Source organism: Chaetura pelagica, unplaced genomic scaffold, assembly GCF_000747805.2.
Source record: "Chaetura pelagica isolate M959 unplaced genomic scaffold, ChaPel_1.0 scaffold3, whole genome shotgun sequence".
Taxonomy (NCBI): Eukaryota; Metazoa; Chordata; class Aves; order Apodiformes; family Apodidae; genus Chaetura; species Chaetura pelagica.
Window position 1 is genome coordinate 148,795 of NW_009952974.1, and position 22,814 is coordinate 171,608.

Genomic DNA, 22,814 nt, shown 5'->3' on the forward strand with positions numbered 1-22,814 from the left:
AATCCTTTGCTGACACAGGCCTGTGTGCAGCTCCTCGCACCTGGTGTTCCCAATAACAAGGGGAGGAGGGTGCCCGTCCTGTCAATTGCAGTGGAGCCACGCAAGTGGAAAGAATGCAGGCCTTATGTTTAGAATCTCTCAGCGTGCTTTTGTCTTCAGTTTGGATGGTCTCACTACCTTGTAAGAAATTTACTGGTGTGCACAATATTGCAGTTCCTCTTAGTGATTTTCTGTTGCAAGTGGAAAATTTGTACTTGGAGCCACAGAGTGGAAAATTATGATTGAGGCCAGGCTTCTGGTAGCACATTATTTTAAGCTGCTTGCTTATTTATTATTTAATACTGTACGAGGCTGTAAATCAAAACAGCACATTATGAGCTTGAAACATCTCTCAACTTCTGCCTGAAAGAAGTAAAGCAGACTAGAGAGCCAGGCAAATGCCAGAGATGGGACCATGAAATACAATGAGGGAAATGGGCCTCTTAATTACTCAGAAGTACTGATCCAGGTGTGCTGGGCATAATTTTGAAGCTCCCCTCTGCCCTTCTTCCCTCAAACATTTATTGATCAGTGTTAATTTTAGGTTTGGGCCCTTTCAGGTCGTTCAAGCTGTTACAAAGGTGTTAAAACAACAAAACAGACACAGTACCACTCCTAGTAGTAATGATTCATCTCGGGAACTGTTGAATTTCAAAGTGTTGCTGTAGTGTGGATGATACAACCAAACTGTTGTCCAAGCATCTGCCATTGTGCTGCTGCTCCAGGAGCAGGAAGGTGCCTCGTGACTGGAGCCTGGTGGAGGAGTCTATGGTGTCTAACACTGGCTGAGTTCAAGTGTGCATTGATTGTCATGTGGGACCATCCTGAGCTGTGCAGCCACCTTCCCATTCGTGAAGGATAACTGCCAAACAAAGGGTTTTCAGCCCCCTTCTTGAGATTGGAAAAATCCAGCATGGCTTTTGAACTCGGTGCTTTTTCCAAAAGTATCTTGTCTTTTCCAACATGCAGTTCTGCAGTTTGTAGGGGAGACAAGGGCTGTGTGCTATATTTATTAAGATAATTTCTTGTGGATGGATTGTGTCTGGTATCCTTATTCTGTAATATTTGCACTTGTTAGAGTAGTTTATGTTCTGATAACTGTGCTTACTTAGCACAGGATCTGTAATGCCAATCACACTCTGGCTTTACAGTTATCTTCACTAAACAAATAACTCAGATGATGCTATCCAAACAAAAGATTCAAATGCCAATTTTCTTATCCCTCATATTAATATTTAAAAATTAAAAATTAATCTGCAAGTGAACAACCCAAACACTCAGGAGAGACTGGAAGACCATCTATGTAGAAATCAGTTTGTATAATGGAATTATCAGAAGAACCTTCTCTTCTTGTCTGTGCTGGGGGACATGAAAGAAGAGGGAGATGTTTTACCCAGTCCTGAAAATAAACATACCCAAAGTGCTAAGGCTTGCAGACAGAGCAAGGTTTCCTGCAGTCACCCTCTCCTTGTACTATGCTCACACATGGTAATCTTCAGTAGGACAAAAGTTACTCCCTCTTCTAAGTGTTTTTAAGTAGTTTTAGGCAACAGAGGTTACCAGTGCTAGGGAAGACTCTTCAATCATAATGCTATTCTGATTTGCTGCAGGTGCTGAGGAATTTTAGTACCATTTGGACTCTATTTCTGTCCAAACATGGATGTGGTTCAATCGGCCTCCACAGAAAATGTGATTGCTAAGAAATCCTTCGAGAAAATATCCAGTGTCCTTCTGGACAGCCTAGTGGAAGAACCTAAAAAAAGACATGCTGTCCCAAATTACCTGCTGGAATCAAGTAAGTTTCTGCTCCAACCCCCAACCTTACAGCAATCCTAGGAGGCACTTTGCTTTTTTGTTTGTTTGTTTGTTTAGGGTGGTTTTTTGCTAGGTTTTTTTTTTTTTTAATTTTGTTGTTTTGGAGAGTTTTTTGCAACTTACAGGCAAAATTCCTATCCTGTTGCTGAAATTACATCTGCTTGTGAGCTCAAATCATAGGTGAGGTAGTTAGGAAAGAAACAGTGGCTGTACCCTAGAGTTTTGGGGTGGGTTGTTGAAGCCATGATGCCAAGAGGTAGCCTGGGGACAGGATCATGGATTTACTGGGGTACTAGATACAGCCTTAACTTTCCATTTAAAGAGTCATGCCTGCTTAAGAGCAGAAATAATCTCATTTTTTTCCTCTATGATACACTGGGTGAAACATAGATATATGTAGTCAATGTAACTAACAAACCACCACGTGTGTGCCTCCTTTTCTCCCTGTTGTATTATCTGTCTCTGTAGAAATTTATTCAGAACTTCAGAGGAGCAAGGTTGTACAGGCTGAGCCTGCTGTGTTACACTACGGAGGGTATGAAGTTGGAAAACATCACCAACAGGCGCTGGTAAGTATCAGAGGAGGGATCCTCTTGGGGCTCATAAAAGGACAACAGAAGCTGAGTAGGCTGTTTGTGGTCGTGAGCCTTTTGCTCTATGGAGTGCTCTGAAAAGCAGCACATAACATCCATGGCCCTGCAGTAACAAAACAGATGAGCACTGTGCTGTGTGCATCACTGTCCTTTCCAGTCTCTGTTTTACTTTTCCCTGTCCGTGTCTGCCAGCAGTGTCAGTGATCTGTGACTTGCATGTCCTGAATGAAGGAGCCAGGCTTTAACTCCATAGGGGACTGTTTTCAAAATGTCCTGGGTCTGTCTCTGTGTCTGCAAACATGTTCACTGGTGGGAAAATTCTGAAAGCACCTCTGGCTTTCTGCCAAGAGCAATTTAATCTAAGGAAAGCAGCTCAATGCATAGTTTTGATTACTGTTCCCTGTGAAAAGTTTGGGTGTTTCCTTTTCCTCTCTCTGCTTTCCCTTTGTCTGCTGCCTTCATTCATGTGGTGAGGGTTTTGAGGCAGAGGTTGGGTGTTTATCATGGACTAAGTTCTTTAGATATACTGAAATTTTACAAGATGAAGGAGGCTTTACAGGCTGAACAACTGTTTGTGGCTTTGTGATCCAAAACAAAACCATGGGATATTACATCAGTTCTGTTGATTCAGACCTATGTAAAAGCAAAATCAATAGGTTTGATTTTTTGTTGCTTTTGCACATAAGCAAAGCAGGACCAGAATTTGATTCAACAGTAGCAAGACTAACTGTTATTCCTAGATAAGGAATTGGGACTTAGTTCCAAATAATAACAATGCAGGATGCATTTTTATGAGGTTTAAATAATTTTCTTTTAAATTCAGAGAGGATTCAAAATTATTTCTGCTGAAGTAAAAATTATTACTTCTTTGTTTAATACAACTTCTTTGCTATGGGTAGTCTCACAAAAAGTTCAGTTGGCATTCTCAATTGACCTCTTATATTGTAAAGTGTTTTGCACTTTCAGTTTTATTTTGTCCCACAGAAGCTGATAAATATTTCTGGCGATGTAATAAACCTTCACATAATACCACCCCAGACAAGGTATTTTCAGATCAAATACAACAAAACAGTAAGTGTCAGAAAGCCTTCACCCTGCCCTTTGCATGCAGCACAAGTTTTGTGTCATATAAGCAGCTTTTACGTGTGTTCTATCTTATTTTGGGTCATTTTCTAGCACCGGCTTGTCCCTGGCTTGTCATATGTGGTCACTGTTGATTTTTGCCCTGATGAGTGGCGGTATTACTGTGACTGCATCCGAATTCACTGTCAGGTGAGGATTTATTGTAACATGGATTTACAGTTGTAATGGAATGAAGCAACTATTAGGACATGAGGACAATGAGGTACAGGTACAGTTAATCTCCTAGAGTTTATTCCCAGTAAGTTTGGAATAATTTAAAATATTTCTCATTGTAAACATCCCAGAACTGTGGGTAGAATATCTGCCTTATTCTGTTATTCTTGCCAGTAGATAAGTCTTTGTGCCACTTTGATGTCTTTGCTGAGCAGGCTTGGAGGAGCTCTGGTGTCAGTACTGAAAGCCAGTAGAATATCAATATCCTGAGGTGCAACACAGTGATGATCTTGAAGATGTTTTCTGCCCAATTGCTGGCCAAATGCTACATTATCCATGCTAAGAAATAAATATTTATCCCCCCCCCTTTTTTTTTCAGGGAGAAGACACATCCATTGTTCCTCTGCATGCTTACCCTGTTGTGAATGTTGTAGAATTTCCATCATTTATAAATATGGGTGATGTATCAGTTGGTAAGAGGTGAGTTAAGGATGGACATTTGTCCACATTTTGAGAGACGTGCACAAAATGTGAAATTCTTTCTTTTCCTCTCTATATACAACTTAATGTCTTGGAAATATTAGGAAAATCAGCTACTATCTGGACTGCAAAATAATTCTGTGTATTTACTGTTTCAGGCACACATTGACAGGAAAGTAAATGCAGTATGAAGTAAACATATACATAGATGGAACTGGGGTTTCAGTGAGTCTAAATTGGTGCTGACTCACTTATGGTGAAGCCACATGGCTGCTGTTCATAATCTGTACACTCCCAAGTGCTGTGTCTTTTTAGTGTTAATAAATCCCTAGTGAATGGATCTGCCCTTTAAAATGAAGGGTTCTGGAAATGAAAGTATGAGCTGGCAATAGTAGGTGTGATAGCAAATAAATCACCTCAGTCCAGAGAGTCATCAGTCATTACATTTGTTTCTTCTATTTGAAGATATTTAAAGTGATTTTCTGATGTGGAGCTCTAAATGGCATAGACTGCATCTTCTTTTGTTGCATAGTTTTAACACTGACTCTTCTCATTAAGTAATTGGTAGTAATTGTTAATAGGAGCTAGAAAGGGGAAAAAAGAAAGGGAAATCCTATTGAATAGAGTTTAGTTCTGTAGTATATTGACTATATTAGTTACAATTATAGTGATTTGTGTTAGTGTGAAGATTTGAATGAATTCTAGGAACAGGAGGTCTTAGTATTAGGTTTGGTCTTAGCCTGCAAGTTGGAAGAAACTCATGAATTTTACTGAAGCACAGAAGTATGAATAGGCAAGACACATACAGGGAGAATGCAAAATTCTGCAATAAAAGCAAGCCCAGCATTGTAGAATGAACATTTTTGTCTTTATTGGTTTTCCTAATCCCCCTTTGTCTGTTAAACTCTAATGAATCTGTCAGTAGTGATGTTACAGCTTTCTCACAGGACTGAACATAGCTCGTGACTTTCTAGGTGCCTCTAGGAAATATGTGATTTTGTTTATTTCCTCCATTTTTATAACAAGTGCTGAAATACACAGAATTTCCATACTCTCAGAAGACAGAGGAGAGATTAGGCAGAGTAGCAAATACGATTTTAAGTAATGGGGAATTTTTTCAACACAACGGGAATGTTCAGAGATGCCCCGGAGGGAATTTGGAAGCATTCCTGAAGAGAAATACTAATGTTTTCAGGTGTTTTTACCAGTATTTTTCATCACTAGGCAATTAAAAACTTTCCTAAAAATTAAAGCTTTCTGAGCTACTTGGTTCTGTACAGAACTCAAAGGACTGTGACCTTAGTTCATAGCCCACTGAGGTCAATGGAAAAACTGCCTTTTACTTCTGTAAGTGTAGGATAAGACCTATATTCTACCACCCAGCTTTCTACTTGGGCACAGAAGGTCTGTCAGGCAACAGGTAACATAATTGTCTTGTTTCTAAATCACTTTTGTTACTGTACAAGCTCCACTATACCTTAAAACAAGTTGCCTCCCCGTTCTGTCCTTACATTTGCTTCATGAACAGGTCATGTTAAGGCAGGGAAAAACAAAAAAAAAGGACTTTGCAATTGTTGTTTATTTCCTTAGACATTCCAGAATGTGCTTTCCAAAGGAACACTGTGTATAGCAGGCATTCTTTGCTAATCAGCAGGATAGGGTTTCAGTCAGACAGTTTACAAAAACCAAAAATAAGCCTGAGTACTTTGGTCTTGCTTTGTAGGATGATGGATGGTGTTACACCAATACTTCTGTGTTTCAGTTTGATGCATGAAAATAGATGCATACAAAAGCAAGACAGCTTGAAAAGATGTGTGCTAATACCCCTCACACAACCAGCATGAGACATAAAGGGCCACAGCATCATTGTTCCTACCGTGGTTGAAGTCCAGTCATTCTGATTTGCTGGAGTTTTCAACACCCTTGAAGACAGCACAGAGCCTCCTCTCACTGTTCCCTACAGGGAAGGCTGTGGGAGGAGGCTGATTTCTGGTTCCGTACTTACTCAGTTTGGATTGTTCATACTAGCTAGATACTGCAGTTCATAAGAATGTGAGGGTGCACATAAATAACTTCTAAAATGTAAATTCAGTACATTTTTCTGTAACCAGATTATGTATGGGGAGGAGAAAGCGAGTCAAGATGCAAAATACCCAGCATTCAAATAAAGATTTACTCTCATTTCCTCAGTTTCCTCTCATTTCACTGAAAGTTCTGAAATATTTTGCTATTTTGCAACAGCAAGAAATTACTATTTTAACATTCATAAGTAACCCATCCTTCTGAACACAGATAAATTCAGTGCATGTTGTGCACACAATTTTCCAACCTGTAATTGGTGATAGACTGTAGTTTCATTAATTTCTTTCTTCCTTTCTTTTCAGTAAGGAGTATGTTATCCCGTTGCAGTGCAGCTGTCCAATAGATTTTGAATTCCACATTGATTTTATTCAGCCTCACAGAGCCTTCACCGTCCAGCCAACATCTGGTAGATTGAACTTAATTAAAATTCTAAATGTTAAATCCACATTTACTAAGTGTAGCTTCTTGTGACCGGGTAGTCAGTGCTGTACAGAAAAAGCTTTTGCCTCAGAGGGTATTCAGGTAAATGCATGCTGATAAATATTGGTCATATGCAGCCTCATGGCAAATAGCTCTCTGTGGCTGGTAGATTTATTTTGTAAATGCCCAGCTACAGAGCTCTGGCCGAATAGGGGATGTCCCAAACAGTCTATCTGGCCTTTGCTCTTTTTGCTGGTGCAGCCTTTGGAGAAGAGGGAGGCAGGAAGCCTCTTTATGACACTTTCCCCCAAAGACTGACTGGCTCCTACCCCATTAAAGGAACAGAAATCTCTCCTTGTGGAATAAGTGTGCATCACATTCCGTGACTGGGGGCACAGGGGACATAAAATGTGACCTCTGCTCTATTAAACATATCCCTGTAGCTGTTTTTCACTGGTGGTCTGGAAGAATTTGATATAATTGTGTCTGTTGCTTCAGGAGCCATTGCAGTGATGGGCAGAAAACACACGGTGGCAGGTGTTTCATTGGATGGCAGTGGGTATTTCAGTCAGTCTAGACCTCTGTGTACAGGCTTTACAAGAGCCAGGGACTTCTGGCTACAGTGTGCTTGCCTATTTCCATGCCTGGTATATTGAAAGAACCTAGAGGAATCTGATGCTTTGCTCATAAAAGCAGAAGGTGCCAGAGACTTAACACTGGCAGCTGCATGTTAATAATTTCTACATATAAAGAGGCAATCATTTTCACAACAGTAGGAAACACTACAGCCTTTCTGTCAAATCTCTCTGCTACTGCAAAATACCTCCTATTATCTGGCAGCTGATAGTTCTTGAAAGGCACTTTGAGACCTGAAATACCTTTCCAGGCCTATTGCCATCCATTCAAGGATTGATATATGCTTTTAAAAAATGTACTCCAGAATCAACTGCAGCATACTTAAGTGGATTCATGTTAGATGGACTCTTACTGTTTTTCTTCTCTAATCTCAGGAATCATTCCAGGCAATGGGAAAGTGGAAATAACTGTGAAATATTCCCCACTTGAGTATGGAACAGCACAAATGACAATGCAGTTACGGATTCTACAGTTTCACTCAAAACCCTATGTATGTGTGTTCACAGGAACATCAATACCACATCTGAGTCTAATGTATGTGTGGCTGGCTGACCTTTTGAATATTTTTGCCCAGGGCTAAAAAATTCCTATGCAATAGGATTTTATGCCATTTTGCTGTAATAATTTGAAACGTTTGTATCTATGGATGCTTAAAATGCACTAATGCAATTAGATTGCTAATACATGTACCTCTTACATCATTTGCTTAGAATGCCCTTAATATGTATGAAGGGCAACTATAGTAAAAGAAAAGTAAGAAGTTACAAATCCTTAAAGAAGTGTTGAGCATCCTCAACTTCTGTTACATTTTCTCTGTGTTACTCTTACTGCTGAGGCATTGCAGGATACAGGGGTTTTGAGCAAGAGGGTCTTTGGGGCTGTACTTAATTTTTTGTGAACTCTGCAGATTAGAAAGTTTGGTTCCAGTTGTAATTTGGGAGACAAATTGCCATTCTCCTTGTATATTTAAGGGAATGTAAATGCATGTCCTAGACTTACGTATACATTATAAACTAATATATACCATTTACAGAGTACTTATAAGAGCAATATGTGTCCTTCTGACACCTAGAAAAGAACATTTTGACAAACAACAAAGTCATCCAGAGAAAAGAGCTGTGTCTGCAGGAAAACCCATGGTGTGGAGGAGAGACCAACCAATTTCATGGAGTGGAAGAGACCGACCACGATGGAGGCCAATCAAAAAAGTAAAGGTGTGAAAAGATAGTAATCACAAGAACTTTTCTGGGCTGAAAACCTTTCTTGTTTCTGTTTCTTCCTATGAATTCATGTCTTGTAGGAAATTGAATACCAGAACCTCAGATTCCCCACAGACTTGTCAAATCCATATGCTGTAGCTACTGTTTTGAATCAGGAACCAGGCAAATTGAAGATTAAGGACTTGAAAGAAGGTAATGTAATTAATTAGCATCAACTTGGTCTCTTGCATTATTTGTAGGTTTCTGATGACGAACTCAGCTTCAGAATTGCTGAGGTAATGTGATTGTAGTTTCAGTAAGAAATCTCACCTTAGCTTTAATGAGTTATATAATGGGTGGATTTCCCAATTGAAAATTCAATCCAGTTTGAGGTGTTTGTGGCTTTCTGATACTCCTGCAGTCCTTTGCCAAGGCAATGAAGGAATAAAAACAAGACAGATGAAGGAAGCAGCATTTCAACTGAAAGTCAAACAAAATATTCAGGAGGAGGAAGCAAATCATCTGAAGTGGTACGTGTTAGTTAACCACATGAATGACATTAGGCTTTGCTTAATGAAGGCCTCTGTGAAAGGTGTATGCAATATCCACTAGTGCATAATGTTGCCATTTCATGTCCTGACTAGGTTTCTTTACAGCTAAGTTACTGTTGTTTAGCTTTCAATTTTTTCTCTTCTACCTAAGAGGACTCTCAATAGTAGCCCCTAGGAGTGCCCAGTGAGGTCTTTGATTGTGTTACGGTTGCATTCAGAAATAAATCTGCTGAAAACCTTCTTCACCTAACCTTGTTCTTGTCCATCCTATGTTGTGCCCTTATGATCAAAGGGAACCATTGTCATGATTGTGAATAAATCAAGGCTAAAATGTATCATGAGCGGAACAGCACTGCTCATGTACATCAAATGGCATAAAGCAAAACGTATAGTTGTGTGTGTAAGCACACCATGGTACTATCTGCAATCCACAGATCTGCTTTTGTGCTGAATGTTATGGAACCCTAGACACCTTAGGAAGAGGAGGATTGGTTTGTTAGCTTTTAAATGAAGTACACTGTGCATTAAGTAAAGCATTTTTCTTGCCTCCGCTGGAAACGCAGGCAAGTTCATAAAGGGAACGATCCGCTCTCTGTGGAATTTAAAAAGGAGATTATTGAAAACCGACAGAGAGAAGAAGAGCAATACAAGGTTAGTCTTTGCTGCTTTTTCTATACATTTAGAATAAAACTTGCATTTTCAGATTATGCAGTGCACTAGTGAATTGTTACAAGTCCTCTGCATCTTCAGTTTTGCTTCTCTGGCTGATTCTGGCTATGCAAAATGAACTGTGTTTCTTTAGGGCAGAGATCTGATTTAAACTCAGACCCAAAAAGACATTATTTTACTTTGTTTGCCTTGCTCAAGGGTTGCAGTAATCACTCCCTAGAGGGAATGAAGACAGTGTTTTGTCAGGCAGCTCCAAAATGTTACATTGTGAGTCCCACTAATTGTAAGGGAGAAAAGAATTAACTGGTACCTTTGTACTGATGTGATTGTTCTCCCTATTGACAAAGTAGATCCAAAGAGGAGATCCTGTCATGGAACAAGAGTTTCAAAGGAATGAAGTCAAAGTTTCTTCCAGACGTGTTACCCGGCCTGTTGACCAGGTTTGTTTATATGTTATTATCACCTACTAAGCTAACAAACAGCCATAGACATTTGGCACTGAATACTCTTCCTCCTAATATTCCCATTTCTCTGTCAGTGTAATATTTCCCATTTTAATTTTAGTACAGTAGGGCAGGCACTGTGCTACGTGCACAGCTCAGCTTCTGATGATCTCATAGGAGAGACAGGTGGAAATCTGCAGGCCTAGCCTGCAGTGGCTTTTTTCTGGAAGTTCTCTCAGGAGTAGCTCATTCATGCCTAAACATAAGGTTAAGCATATCAGAAGATTTGCAGCCTTTACCTTCAGGTCTGATTAACAGGAACCTTTCTGGTACTTTTTTTCTTTCTCTGTAGTGTGAGGTGCTTCTAAGATCCATTTCCTGGGATTATCAGGAGCTTTGTTTAATAGATACCCTTCTACTGAAGGAACTTTGAATGTTAGCAACACAACTTCTTGGGGAACATAATAATAATAGCTGTGGGAGTTGGTCTTTTACTAAATTCTTATGCCAATTACAAAGTGCTGAAAACTGTTTGTTGAGGCATGGCATGGGGTTGTGTGGAGCTGGTGTTCTGAGGACATTCCTAATCTAAGTGGCAGTTGAGTGTCTTCTCTCTCATTGAGAGATAATATACCATGGGGCCACTGCAGTCTCTTCTAGTGTCACATTCTTTTGTCACATCAATTTAAAACTAGGCAAGAGATGAATGTATCAAGAGTGTTCTAAGGCATTAAATAAAGAGACATCACCTCTGCCTCAAGTATGTCCAGAGCAAGAGCTCTCTACATGTGGGGAGGTTATTCTGGGGAATTATCACTGTAAATTTACTCCAGTCTAGTCCTGTGGGTATGTGCTCTCAGCCATTATTTGAGATAGGATACTGGTTTTGCTGGGTTACTGGTGGGATCTCCTACAGGTTTTCCAGCTTCACATCTGTGCAAAATGAAACGTGTACTCAGCAGAGATCTAGTGCATTTTCTCCACTGTCTGACTGCCCATGTAGTATGTGGTTGTCATTTGTGTGGATGCAGACCATGCTGCATTATCTCTGCATTCTTCATATTGCATCTGTAAATATTAGGTGATTACCTCCCACTAAGCCCTGCAGTGAAGGTCTCTGGTTAAATACCAACACTGCAAACAATTTCATTTGACTTAATTTCACTGTTTAAAGATAACATATGGGTTCAAGCCAAGGAATGGCTTGGACTGGAGGAAATTCCTCTCTTGTCTGGTTGTAAAAAGTGGTGTCCTTTTTCTTTTCTTTTTCTTTAAAATAAAAAAAAACAACAACTATGCAGCATCCAAATGTCCATCCCACATTTGACTTGCTCCAAAATGACCCTTGGGACAACAGAAGCAAGATGTTGAGGAAATTCCAACAAGCAGCATACAAGGTAACAGGAACAACCAGAATGCAGTGTGATGGCATGACATGTTGAAAATAGCACAGAAGAACATGCAGACTGGCACACAAGGAGTCTTCAGGGCTAGCCAGGGGTTTGATAGTTTGATACGTGTCCCCACTTTACCAGCAAATAAATATCTCTAGTAAGTTTTGTATTCACGTGGTGTTGCAATCAATACTAAAGAAATGCAGATCAGTTTAAATTTTTTTTAAAGTACAAAATACTTGTGCACAAAAAAGGTAAGATTTGATAATAGAATACAGTGCTCAGTTTTGGGCCCCTAGTACAAGAAATACATCATTAAGCTAGAGGGAGTTTGTTGTAGACCCACCAAGATGGTCAGTGTCTGGAGCACTCACACTGTGAGGAGCCTGGAGAGGATAAGTGGAGAGAGAGAGCAGCACCTTAGAACACCTCTGATGAGCTTGTTGATGATGGAGGCAGAATTTTTGCAATAGTGCATGGTGGGAACATGGAAAACAGTGGGCATAAATTCAAATAAGAGATATAGAGACAGTGTATAAGGAAAGCCTTTTTCACCATGGGAACAGTCAGTCATTGGAGCAGGTTGCCCAGAGAGGCTGTACAGTCTACCTTCTTGAATGTTTTCAAGATCAGACTGCATAAAGCTCTGAGCAACCTGGTCTGATCTCATCACTGACCTTTGAAACAGGAGGTTGGAATAGGACCTCCAATGATCCCTTTCAACCTGGAAGCTAAAAACTAATCAGTAAAATCACATATCTCAATGGGTTTAAGCATTATCTTGCATCTGTACTGCTCTTTTCCCAGTTAATCTAAATGCAGGAAGCAACATGGAAATTTCCTTCTTAATATCCAGTTTGGATATTCTTCTCCAATCTATTCTCAATATTACTCTGAATACAGCCCTGATCAACTGATTGTTTCCCCACTGCTAAGTCTGTATATGCCAACAGATACAGATGAAGGATCGGGATCTAGCCAAAAAGAGTTTAATTAACCTATAAGACTAAATGAAGGTTTGAACTGTTTTGCTGTGTAATGTCACTGTAGAGTTGAGTTCCATTCTACATCTCTCCTTCCACATTTTCTCCCTCCTGAACAGAAAACCATCAATACAATAAATACAGTTGTAATGTATCTATATTTCTGTGGCTGTACATCTTGGAGTGGTTGGCTTAATATTGAACTTTGAAATCATTCTCTTAGATTATGATTCAGACTCGGCTAAATAATTTACTACTTCTGTTCCGTGGGCTAACCAGAGGAACCAGAGGTTTGGAGGAAAGTTCTGTGTCTGGTAAGAAGTAGAAGAACAAGTTGATATTTTGACCATCAGTTTTGATAATTCAGGTTGCACTGCAGGGTGCCAGATACATTGCATATAAACATAAAGACAGAGCCCTTACGAAGGATCTCCCAACAACAAAAAAAGAAGTGACAAGGTACAATCATAGAATAATTTGGGTTGGAAGGGACCTTTAAAGGTCACCTAGTCCACCACCCCCTGCGGTGAGCAGAGACATCTTCAACTAGATCAGATTGCTCAGAGCCCAGTCCAACCTGACCTTGAATGTTTCCCTGGACAGAGCATCTACAGCCTGTCTGGGCAACATGTGCCAGTGTTTCACCACCCTCATTGTAAAAAATCTATTCCTTATATCATATATGAATCTACCATCCTTTAGTTTAAAACCATTACCCCTTGTCCTGTTGCAGCAGGCCCTGCTAAAAGGTAGAAGTGGCTGTAGTCAAAATATGTCTATTTTTTCTACACGTTGTTTACCAGATTTAAAAAATGTGATTAACTCTTCTTAGAAGCCTTGCAGCTTATCTACTTAAGAATAGGGCAGAAGTTGTGGCTGCTCCATCATTGAAAGTGTTCCAGGCCTTTTCCTGTTTCTGCAAGTAGGCACTTTTCATTCCCAGTATGCAGAAGTTACAGAGGTGGTTCAAGTTGAAGGTGTAATCGTAGTTAGTGTAAGAGAGGCCTTCTGACTTGTCTCTGCCTTGGTGAATGGAATGAGATGGAGGATCATGCTGGAATGAGGGGGCTGTAATGTCCTTTTAGAAAATGGGAAATTAGATCTGTCTCCTAGCCAAGGTATTGTGTCTGCTATCTTGTAGATGTGGCTATTAAAGCCCTGATGAGCTATTACCTTACTTTTTACATTAAAATTACTATACACATCCTGTCTTAGGAAGATGTTAAATACATATTTTTGGCTTGATTCTATTTTTGAAAGAGTTTATTAAGATATATTACAAAATATTGATATTTGCTTTCCGTTTGGGACAGAAAGCAGGAGTTTCACCAAACCAGAGAAGAGTGAAGAATGTGAGAGCTTTTCTTCCCGCTTATCTGAGGCTCGGATATTGCCTTTTGAATTCCCCTTTTCCAGTTCTCATGAATTGCACCATGAATTGGTAGGTACAGTAATTGAAAAGGTGGCCAACACTCAAGCTAGGTTTTTGTCGAAGACATTTGCCCCAGGCCTGGTACTGCCTTTATTAAAATTTTATTATGTGGCTGGTGTTCTGGGGTTCCAACAAATTAATTCAGGACTTCATGTTTACTAAGGATGCTGCTGAAAACAGTAACAAAATCTTTGCATTCTGAAACTCTGACTAATACATTAATGATCAGAGTTCTTTTGCAGAAGAAGAGAAATAAAATATAACTGAAATGCCAAAGTCCAAGAAAGGACAGGAGAAGTATCAAACTGAAAGATATATAATGTTTGTATATATGTTTGCATAATTTTGTGAATATGTTTTCTGGAAGCTGTGCTGATGAGTTGCTGCCAATGCAAAATAAAATATAAGGGGTTTAAATACTGTATTCTTTCAGGCACCTAATGCTCTTGGCCCAGTTCCTATTGAATCTGTAGATGTGAAAATCAGACACATTCTTCCTCTCTGTGACTTGAAGGTAAGTCAGTACAGCCCCCTCAGCTGTATCATGTTTCTGTCCTTCATGAGTCGAGACAGACATGTTTTCTGCCAGATGCAGTGGCCTCAGAGTTCAGCACAGTAGAAATGTTGCCTTAATATGACTGTATGGTTAGCATGCTTTTGCTAAAAACAAGTCTCACCTGTTTCCATGAATAACCACCTTATAGTGAGCAATAGTCTCTAGAGAGATTAATAACCTCAGCTGAAATTATTATCTCAAACAACAAAATCCTTCTATGAATGAGGATATTGCAAGTCCTTCGTGCCACACAGTTTTTCCTTTGATTTCAGAGTTTTCTAAAAGTGACATAACAAAAGTGTCCTTCCTTTTAGAACATAATGGAAGATTTTTATTTATTTGGCATCCAGTTCTGCATGCTTGGTTACTTCATTCCTGCATAGGAAATGCAAACATCTCCTTCTTGAAATATATTTTTTCAACTTCATGAATTACAGAAATATTTTTTTTCTCCTGACTTTGAAACCCTTTTCTCTCCATTTTTTGAATACCAGAAGATCAAATTCTGCACTCCATCAAAGTAAAAATATTTCTTGGGGTTCAAATCAATGCAGATTTTGGCTCAATGTTCGCTTCCTTTGTTTTCAGGTAGTGTAACAAGTCTAGGAGCTCTCCTGTGGCACCTTTCCCCCTTGTTACACATTGGTTCATCTATCAGTGTTACGTATATTACTTAACACAGCTTTTCTCCACCCCATTAAGTTCAGTATATTTGATCAAGAAACTGTTAAATCCGTGATCTTTCATAGAAAAGCAAGAATGGAAGTACTCCTTTATGCATTCATTCAGCTTATCCTGGTGAAATAAGGCTTCTCAAAGTTTTGGTCACGTATCTAGTTCTAGAATAGTGTTCCAGGTTGTGTGTGTGATAAAGCTGGAATGTTCCATTCCATCCCATTCCATCTATGAGTTAATCAAAAGTGATTGTTGTCATCTCCTGCAGCATGTCTTTTTTTCTCTGCCATTAGGTTCCTCAGCACTTCAGCATTATGAAGTATCAGCCATTTTGTACACACTATGCAGCCACCAGTTACAAACCTCGAAAACTTTCCCGACCACTGAGGCAGGGAGCCCAGGTAACAAGTCATCTCAAATACAGACTTTGCTGAATTCACTCCCAACCCTATGTTTCTACAATTATTTGATTACTTTGACCTCAGCATTTTATATCAAAAGGCTTATTACACTCCAAACACCTTTGATATCTGTGTTTTTCAAGGATGAAACATCCCAGATGATGGTTGCATCACCAGAAGATGCAGCAGAAAGAGATATCAGCCTCTTAAATCTGGCTCCTCCCCGAGCTTTAGTCTACCCTACAGAGAGCAGCCCACTTCGCATTTTTGTAAGTAGAAATCAACTTCCACAAAGAACTTAAGAAAGGAAGGGGAAAAGTGTTTCTTTAATCAGAAGTCTGATGTGGAATTGGTGGGCAATTCTCTTGCTTAGGTTAGTATATACAGCTATCCAGAGTGAGTATAGTCCTTCAAGGTACAAGCCCTTGTAGGTAGGAGTCACAGAGCACATCCCACTGAGAAGGGCACAACTTCATTTCAAGGTGCAATTTGATCAGTTTAGGAGGGTGATGATAAAGCAAAGTTGCCAGTGATAGCAGAGAACTGGAGACCCTTCCAGTCTCACTCTCCACAGTGGTCGCTGATCCCAGGATTCCCTAGAACACATTGGGGCCACTCCCTTCTTCTCCATTTGTTTCCCCGTTTGGATGTTAGAGGAAGAGCTATGATCTTGGCATCTCAGTCCCTTTATAACCTCAAGCTTTGCCCAGGTAGGCAGGACAGGTGGAGTCTTTTTCTTCTGTTCAGTGAGGGGAGGGCACTTGTGCCTGATCCATAGGTAAAATGAGAAAAGTGAAGTCAAACTCTGCTCACGTTACATCCTGCTGCCTGAGGGTTTCCAATAGTTCTCATAGCATCCCAAATCCACATTTCCAAATTATTAGGCACAGAGAATAAAAAAATCACAACCACGTGTATAGGATGATTTTCTGTTACTTAATTGTCATGTAGATTGTGCTGCTTGGGACCAGCTACAGATGGTATTTCCCACACAGTGCAGCACAGCCGGGAGGTCCCTGAGGCGTGTCTGAGCAGGCAGAGGCAGCTGTATAGCTCAGTGAAGTGCTGTGTGTGGGTACAGGCAGCATGTCCAAGCCAGCCTGACACTGTGCCTGACTAGGGTGGCTCTGTCCTTTAGCATTACTTGGCTGCCAAGACCCAGAGCCCAGTGTGCTAGTCTGGTGGTCTTGGCATAGCATATATGGTATAGACTTGTCCTCACTGCATGTGGCCAGGACTCCAGTGGACTTACTGATGAGATCCTCTGTGTATCTCTTTCATCCCTCTGTCATGTCAGTGTAAGAGCCAGGCACAGCCTGATCCCACACTACCCAGCATTATCTTTATTCAGAAACAGATGCTAGTGCAGTGAAAGAGATGGCAGAATACTCAGTAGCTTCCACCACTGCAAGGCCAGTTCCTTTTCTTAGATTCTGAACTGTTCAGAGAATCAGCAGTGGGTTTTGGAGTAACCATCTTTTTCTTCCAAACTTGGAAACAACACCTAAATTGCTATATTTTAGACAGTAGAGAACATGGATAAACCAGGCAGATTATGGTTCTGTGATGAAGGGAAGAGACAGGAAATGAACAGTCACAAGGAGACAAAGGTTTGAATCTGGGGAGACTATATTAATTGCAATAACTGAATTTTCATCAATTTAGTTCTCTATGGTGCTCAGAATATTTTTAAAAAATAATCTCTTTTTTGTTTTTAGAACCCCAGTCCAGGACTGGTTCCAGTTTTACCTCCTTTGGACTATTCTGAAACAAATATTGAATATCATCTTTGTCCTCATCCAAAATACATCTTCACCAAGGAATGCCCCAAAGGATCCAGTATTCCAGTCACACAAAAGAAATTTCTAGATCACAAGGTATGGCCTTTCGGGTTTATTGTAGGAGTACCTGACTTGGATATGTTCTTGCTGAGATTTGCTCCAAGGAATAAAAAAGGAAGGTGAAGAGTAGTCCTGAATAGAAAACATTTTCAAATGTAAATCATGCATGCATCTAAATAGTCAGTACATGGGCCAGAATAACTTGTTCTTGTTAGGCTTTATCCATCTCTCTTATTTATCCCTGAGCATTTCTCTGCTCTTTCCTTCTTTTCATTGTCTATTTACAATAGACATGATCTCTCTTCATGACCTTGCAGTGGAGGAAGCATCTTTGAAATATGGAGAACTGCAGCTCCCTAAATTAAATTCTCAACTAAGAAATCAGATGTTCTGTCCTGGAAGCCTTTCTCCTCACTCCAGTCTAGATTAGAGGACTGATTGCTGTAGCACTTGTCATTTCAGGAAGTGATTTCTGGAGTAATGGAATGGAGAAAATTCTTACCTGTGGTGTATTCCACTTTTTCTAACTCTCCCACATGGACAATTACAACACCTAGGTAAGGAAGAATTTGAATATTCAGTGCCTCTACCCTGCACCAGTTTCTGCTGTCTGTAACTAAATTCCCTAGTAACTAGTCTCACAGATAAATGTGGACCTATGGGTGGAGGGATTTGTTGCTCAGAAATCAAAAACCAACAGGGAAAAGCTCTACTGACCTCCTTGAAGGGTGGGTTAAGAAAAATATCATTAGAGGAAGTACCTAGCCCTAGAAGGAGAGTTCCAGTCTGGGCTTTTCAGTAACATTTATCCTGAATGCTTTTTGATTCAGTGCCAGAAGAGCCCAGGAGGCACAAGCTCTGTGCTGCAGAAGTATGAAGGGTAAAACTTTTAACAGGGACACCTGTACCCAGTGGTAGCCCCTGTTTCTCAGGGTCATGTTCCCTCATATCACAGCGGTTTCTGGTGTACTCAGATTTTCCAGGAATATTTAAAAGTACATAATCTTCACTGTAACTACAACTGCTGTGAACCTTCAAAATAAAAGGTTTGAGTGCAATTACTCTTTGTCCATCTTAAACTAATACCATTTCCATCATAGGGATCCTTATAGTTTAGATATGCTTCCAAGAGATGCACCACCAACACTGGATGACTTACCTGAGAGAGACAGGGAGAACATAATTGACCAGTAAGTTTCTCCTCTATTTTGTATTCAGTGTGATTGATCATGTCTTAACCACTTGTATGAATGTGTCTAAACCTGTCCTGGGAGATCCTCAAAGGCAAAAGCACGAAGTCCCTCTTGCCTAAAACATTTTTTGTTGTTGTTGCTGGCTAAAAAATATTTTTAGAGGATAAAGCATGATTGTTCTTCATCTTACTAATTTTTAGTGAAACAGATGAAACTGAGTTCGGAATGATTCTTACTCCAGAGATGGTGAGAGCTGAATTTCCACAAGTTGGACAGACACTCTCAGAAGCTGATGAGAAATCAGTAAAAGAAGGGTAGGTATAATTTGAAATGAGAGGAGAGGATTGGGATGGAATCTGAAGATGAGCATCCCCTTCAGAATTATGTAGAAGGTCATGCTGAGATGCTCTAGTTGCTCCATCATGAGTGGGATGCAGGTACTTTGAGTGAATTTGCATTGCAAATGTAATCTCCAGATTGGACTTCAGAAAGCAGCTGTGAATGTGACACACTGGCCTGCATGTCTCTGACTTCAGTTGTATCAATATGATCTAACACTTGAGGCAGTTTTCTTGCCTGCACGGATGTATTCAATGTTCTTGTACCAGTGGCATTTCCTTGTCAGTGATCCTTTTGGTTAGATGTTTATTAAGGGTGGCAGAGGAATGAGCCCTTAGAATTTTCCCCTGGCATGGTGCTTTTTTTCTCAGGCTCTTCCTAGAGGTGTGTCATGTTTGCTCTGCTATCTGAGCTCCACACTCCACCAATAGCCTTTTTGTTTAAGGCATACATGAACACACAGTTACCTGCTTCCTAAAATGTTGTAAACTGGCCACTGCAGGGGCCAATTTTTTTTTGGGGGAGGCCTTTTCCCGTGTTGTCAGGCCAGTGTCCTGAGTTTCAGCTCAGCAGAGAAACCTTGAGAGAGAACCTGAGGACAAGGAAAGCTCTGGGGGACCAATGGGCCTTTTATGGGGTTGATGGTTACCACCGTGGTTTCAGAGGAGCTTTTCAGAACTGCCCAGCAGTTCTGTGGTGCCTGGAAGCAGAAGTGGATACCCTGTGTGGAAACTTTGGGGAAGGGGATGTTGCAGGAAGGATGCAGGGAGGTGGGTGAGGTGGTAAGTGGGACACTGGGGGCAGTGGGCTCGAGCATCAGGCTGAGTGGGTACAGTAAGTGGTTGCAGAGCAAAACAGGGGAAGTGCTGAATTCTAACCCTGTGTTTTCACAGATACCTCATGTGAGTTGGAGCAAGTGAATTAATCTTTCTGTCCAACTGTTGCCCCCTCATTAAAGTGGTCATGATGTGGCTTAGAAGTCAGGATGTGCATAGTAGCCTGAAACTTTCAGAGCCTTCAAGAGCTTTGAATGTCTCATTTTATTTCATTTTAGAGAGAAATTACTTAAGTTACTACAATTGTGTACAACTGTCAGCCATTAAACTTTAAAACAGTGCTGTGTATGATGAGCTCTCTGATAAAACACTGATTGCTACACTTTGATTACTGCAGCATTGGTTGTAAATAATTCTGCTGTAAAAACACAGGTGTGTCTGAGTCAGTGCAGCTTTTTGCATTTTATGGCACTGCTTGTCAGTATGTGGGGATTTGGGATAGCTTGTCTCACTGAACAGTGACCTTTTTCTCCACAGTGATACAGTGTCAGAAGCTGCTGCTGGGTAAGTAGTTTTATAACCACAAGTTTCTTTCTTTTTGAAGTTTTAGATGTTTTCTTTAAAAATGGAAATACTTTTCTATATTAAACACCTCTCTGTGTTGATACTTACTTGTTTAAAGCTTCCCTTTTTGTTTGGATTTGTGAAGAGGGAAACAAATTTATTAGCAAGCAACAAAGTCCCAATCCTTTTGTTTGTCACTGGAGGGTTCTTTGTTGTTATTGATGGGGTGATGTTTCACTAGATTACAGAACTCACATTGCTCCTCTACAGTAGTTTCAGCATTTTATCCTTAAGGCAAATCATGTGGATTCTCTTGTTCTGGCCATTACAGCATATGCTCCTTCATAAGTAAAATGTAAAACTCAGTCTAGTATCTGTTTACCTGTCCAGTGGTTTGCTTTCCTAACTGGCCAAGCAGAGAGTGAATGGTATTTTCACAGTTTCACTCCTTTTCCACATCTGCATAAGTAGTAGAATACCCTCTCTATTCCTTATGAAAAAGACGTAAATTATGTGTGACTGTCTTTTCCTTTGTTTTTGTCAACATTCCTAAGTACTTCCTGTGGCTATTATAAATACAATGACTTTTGAACACTTCTTGCAGAGAACCACACAGTCATCCAGATGGACATTTTCAACCCAAAACCAAAGAGCTCAGAGAGAAGGTTCAAAAACATGTGGAGAACATGAAGCTGGCAGCACTTAATAAAGCTCTTATTCTGGAATAAGAATAGTTTTCTGAAGTCCATGGTTTGGCACTGTTTATCCTTTTACTGTATGAGGCTTCCTATGTCCCAGCTACATGTACTTACGTTCAGTGAGGTCAGCAACTTCTTATGCAAAGAGAAGAGAACCACCAGTAATACCACTTCTGTCATGGACTGTCACTGTGATAATTACCCCAAACAATTCTCCAAGGAGAATCCTCAGCCATGTACCTGCTCGTTTTGTCCTGGTGTGAAGGACTAGAAAACCACAGTACTACCATGTAAATAGTTTGGTAGTTCCTTTAGAACCCACCGTTTTAAAATAAAATGTGCTGAGTCCTCATGACCAAATTCTTCTGATTTTGGTTTTGTTTTTTAGTTATGACCTGTCCTTGAAATTTTGCAGGTAAGTCACTAAGTCTCAGACTTTACTGTAAATTCATACTCTTTGAATTTTTAAAGAAAGGGAAGACTTAGACACAGTTACTGTCCACCAAGATCATGTCCAAGCCGATTCCAGTAGCTTTTCAGGGCTTCAATTCAATGCACAGCTCTTTTGGCAAAAGGGTGCATGGACTGGGGCAATGAACTCTAGTGAACTACAGAGAGATCTGTAGTGCTCTGGGTGTAGCCCCTAGGAATGAGATTTCTCAGCATGTCACCTTTTAGCTGAGTTGTCTCCTGCTTTCTTGAGGACATGCTGGACATCAGACAAAATTGGGTTTATCTTTAGTGAGTTAATGGCTCATTTTGAAGAATAGTCGAGGCTATTCGTGCTGAAAAGCACCTATCTTCTGTACTAAAAGGCATAGAAAATGCAGCAAATCATACAACATTCCTAGAAGCCATATTTTTTCCAGACATAATTAAAATCCCTAAGAAACAAGTTCATTGCAGAGATAGGATAATAGTGTAGACAAACTGTAAAAAGGCCAGGCAGATAGAAAATGGGAAAGTAGGGTGAAAATCAAACTACAAAATAGCCTGTATTATACTAGCCAGATACTATCTCTGCTCACTTCAAAGTTAAGCTTAACAAGCTGTTAAGTTTCTGCTAACTGTCTAATTGGCAAGGGATTGTTCAGAATGCAGGTCTGGATATCTGCAGAGTTTCTTTAACCACAAACAATGGCTTAAATATGTACACATTGCTTTTTTTCTTCTGCAAGTCCTGAGGAAAGCAGTTGATCTTTTAAGAGGTGCACTGAGACTTGAGCATGTTTCTTAACATGACCATGACAAAAATGTTCTCACAGTTTACAGTGAAAGCATTCACAGTTCATAATTCACAGTTTAGGTTAAATCAAGCATAGATAATTCTTAGGAACTCTTACCCATCAGCTAAATTTCAATGTCTAGTGAAGATGGAGCAAGTGTTCAGAAGCAATAGAGATTAACCAGAGCTGATCTCTTTTTCTTTCTTCTTTTTTACAGCAGTATCCTCTTTTCTCCCTTCTCCTCCAGTTTCCTGGCCATCCCAATGCAAATCAGTCATGCTTCTCCATTCTCCAGTGCTAGATGCCAGCCTTCAAAGACATGAACCTCCTTTCTATTAAAATGATCCTCCTTTCTGTGCTTTAAGGCCATTATGGGCTAGGTTTCAGTGTGCAGAGAAGGTAAGAAAAAGCTCTTACCTTGCCCTAAATTGTTCCTGAAATACAAAGGGACTCTCCTAACAGCTAGTAACACACAGACCTCTGTGCATTATATCCCTCCAGGATAATGTAAGG

At 40.1% G+C, this 22,814-nt stretch overlaps 1 protein-coding gene across 1 annotated transcript; it reads left to right on the forward strand.

Annotated features, from left to right (window-relative positions):
- Positions 1-1,695: 1,695 nt before the first annotated feature.
- CFAP221 (cilia and flagella associated protein 221) lies at positions 1,696-21,105 on the forward strand. Its single transcript, XM_009996020.1, has 23 exons — positions 1,696-1,834; positions 2,323-2,423; positions 3,432-3,518; positions 3,624-3,719; positions 4,123-4,223; positions 6,608-6,711; positions 7,736-7,895; positions 8,434-8,569; positions 8,662-8,773; positions 8,982-9,087; positions 9,675-9,762; positions 10,131-10,220; positions 11,525-11,620; positions 12,824-12,921; positions 13,921-14,041; positions 14,466-14,546; positions 15,557-15,664; positions 15,808-15,933; positions 17,383-17,541; positions 17,968-18,062; positions 18,606-18,695; positions 18,899-19,012; positions 20,982-21,105. Exons 1-23 carry the CDS (start codon positions 1,696-1,698, stop codon positions 21,103-21,105), a joined length of 2,532 nt encoding a protein of 843 aa, XP_009994322.1.
- The last annotated feature ends 1,709 nt before the right edge of the window (positions 21,106-22,814 follow it).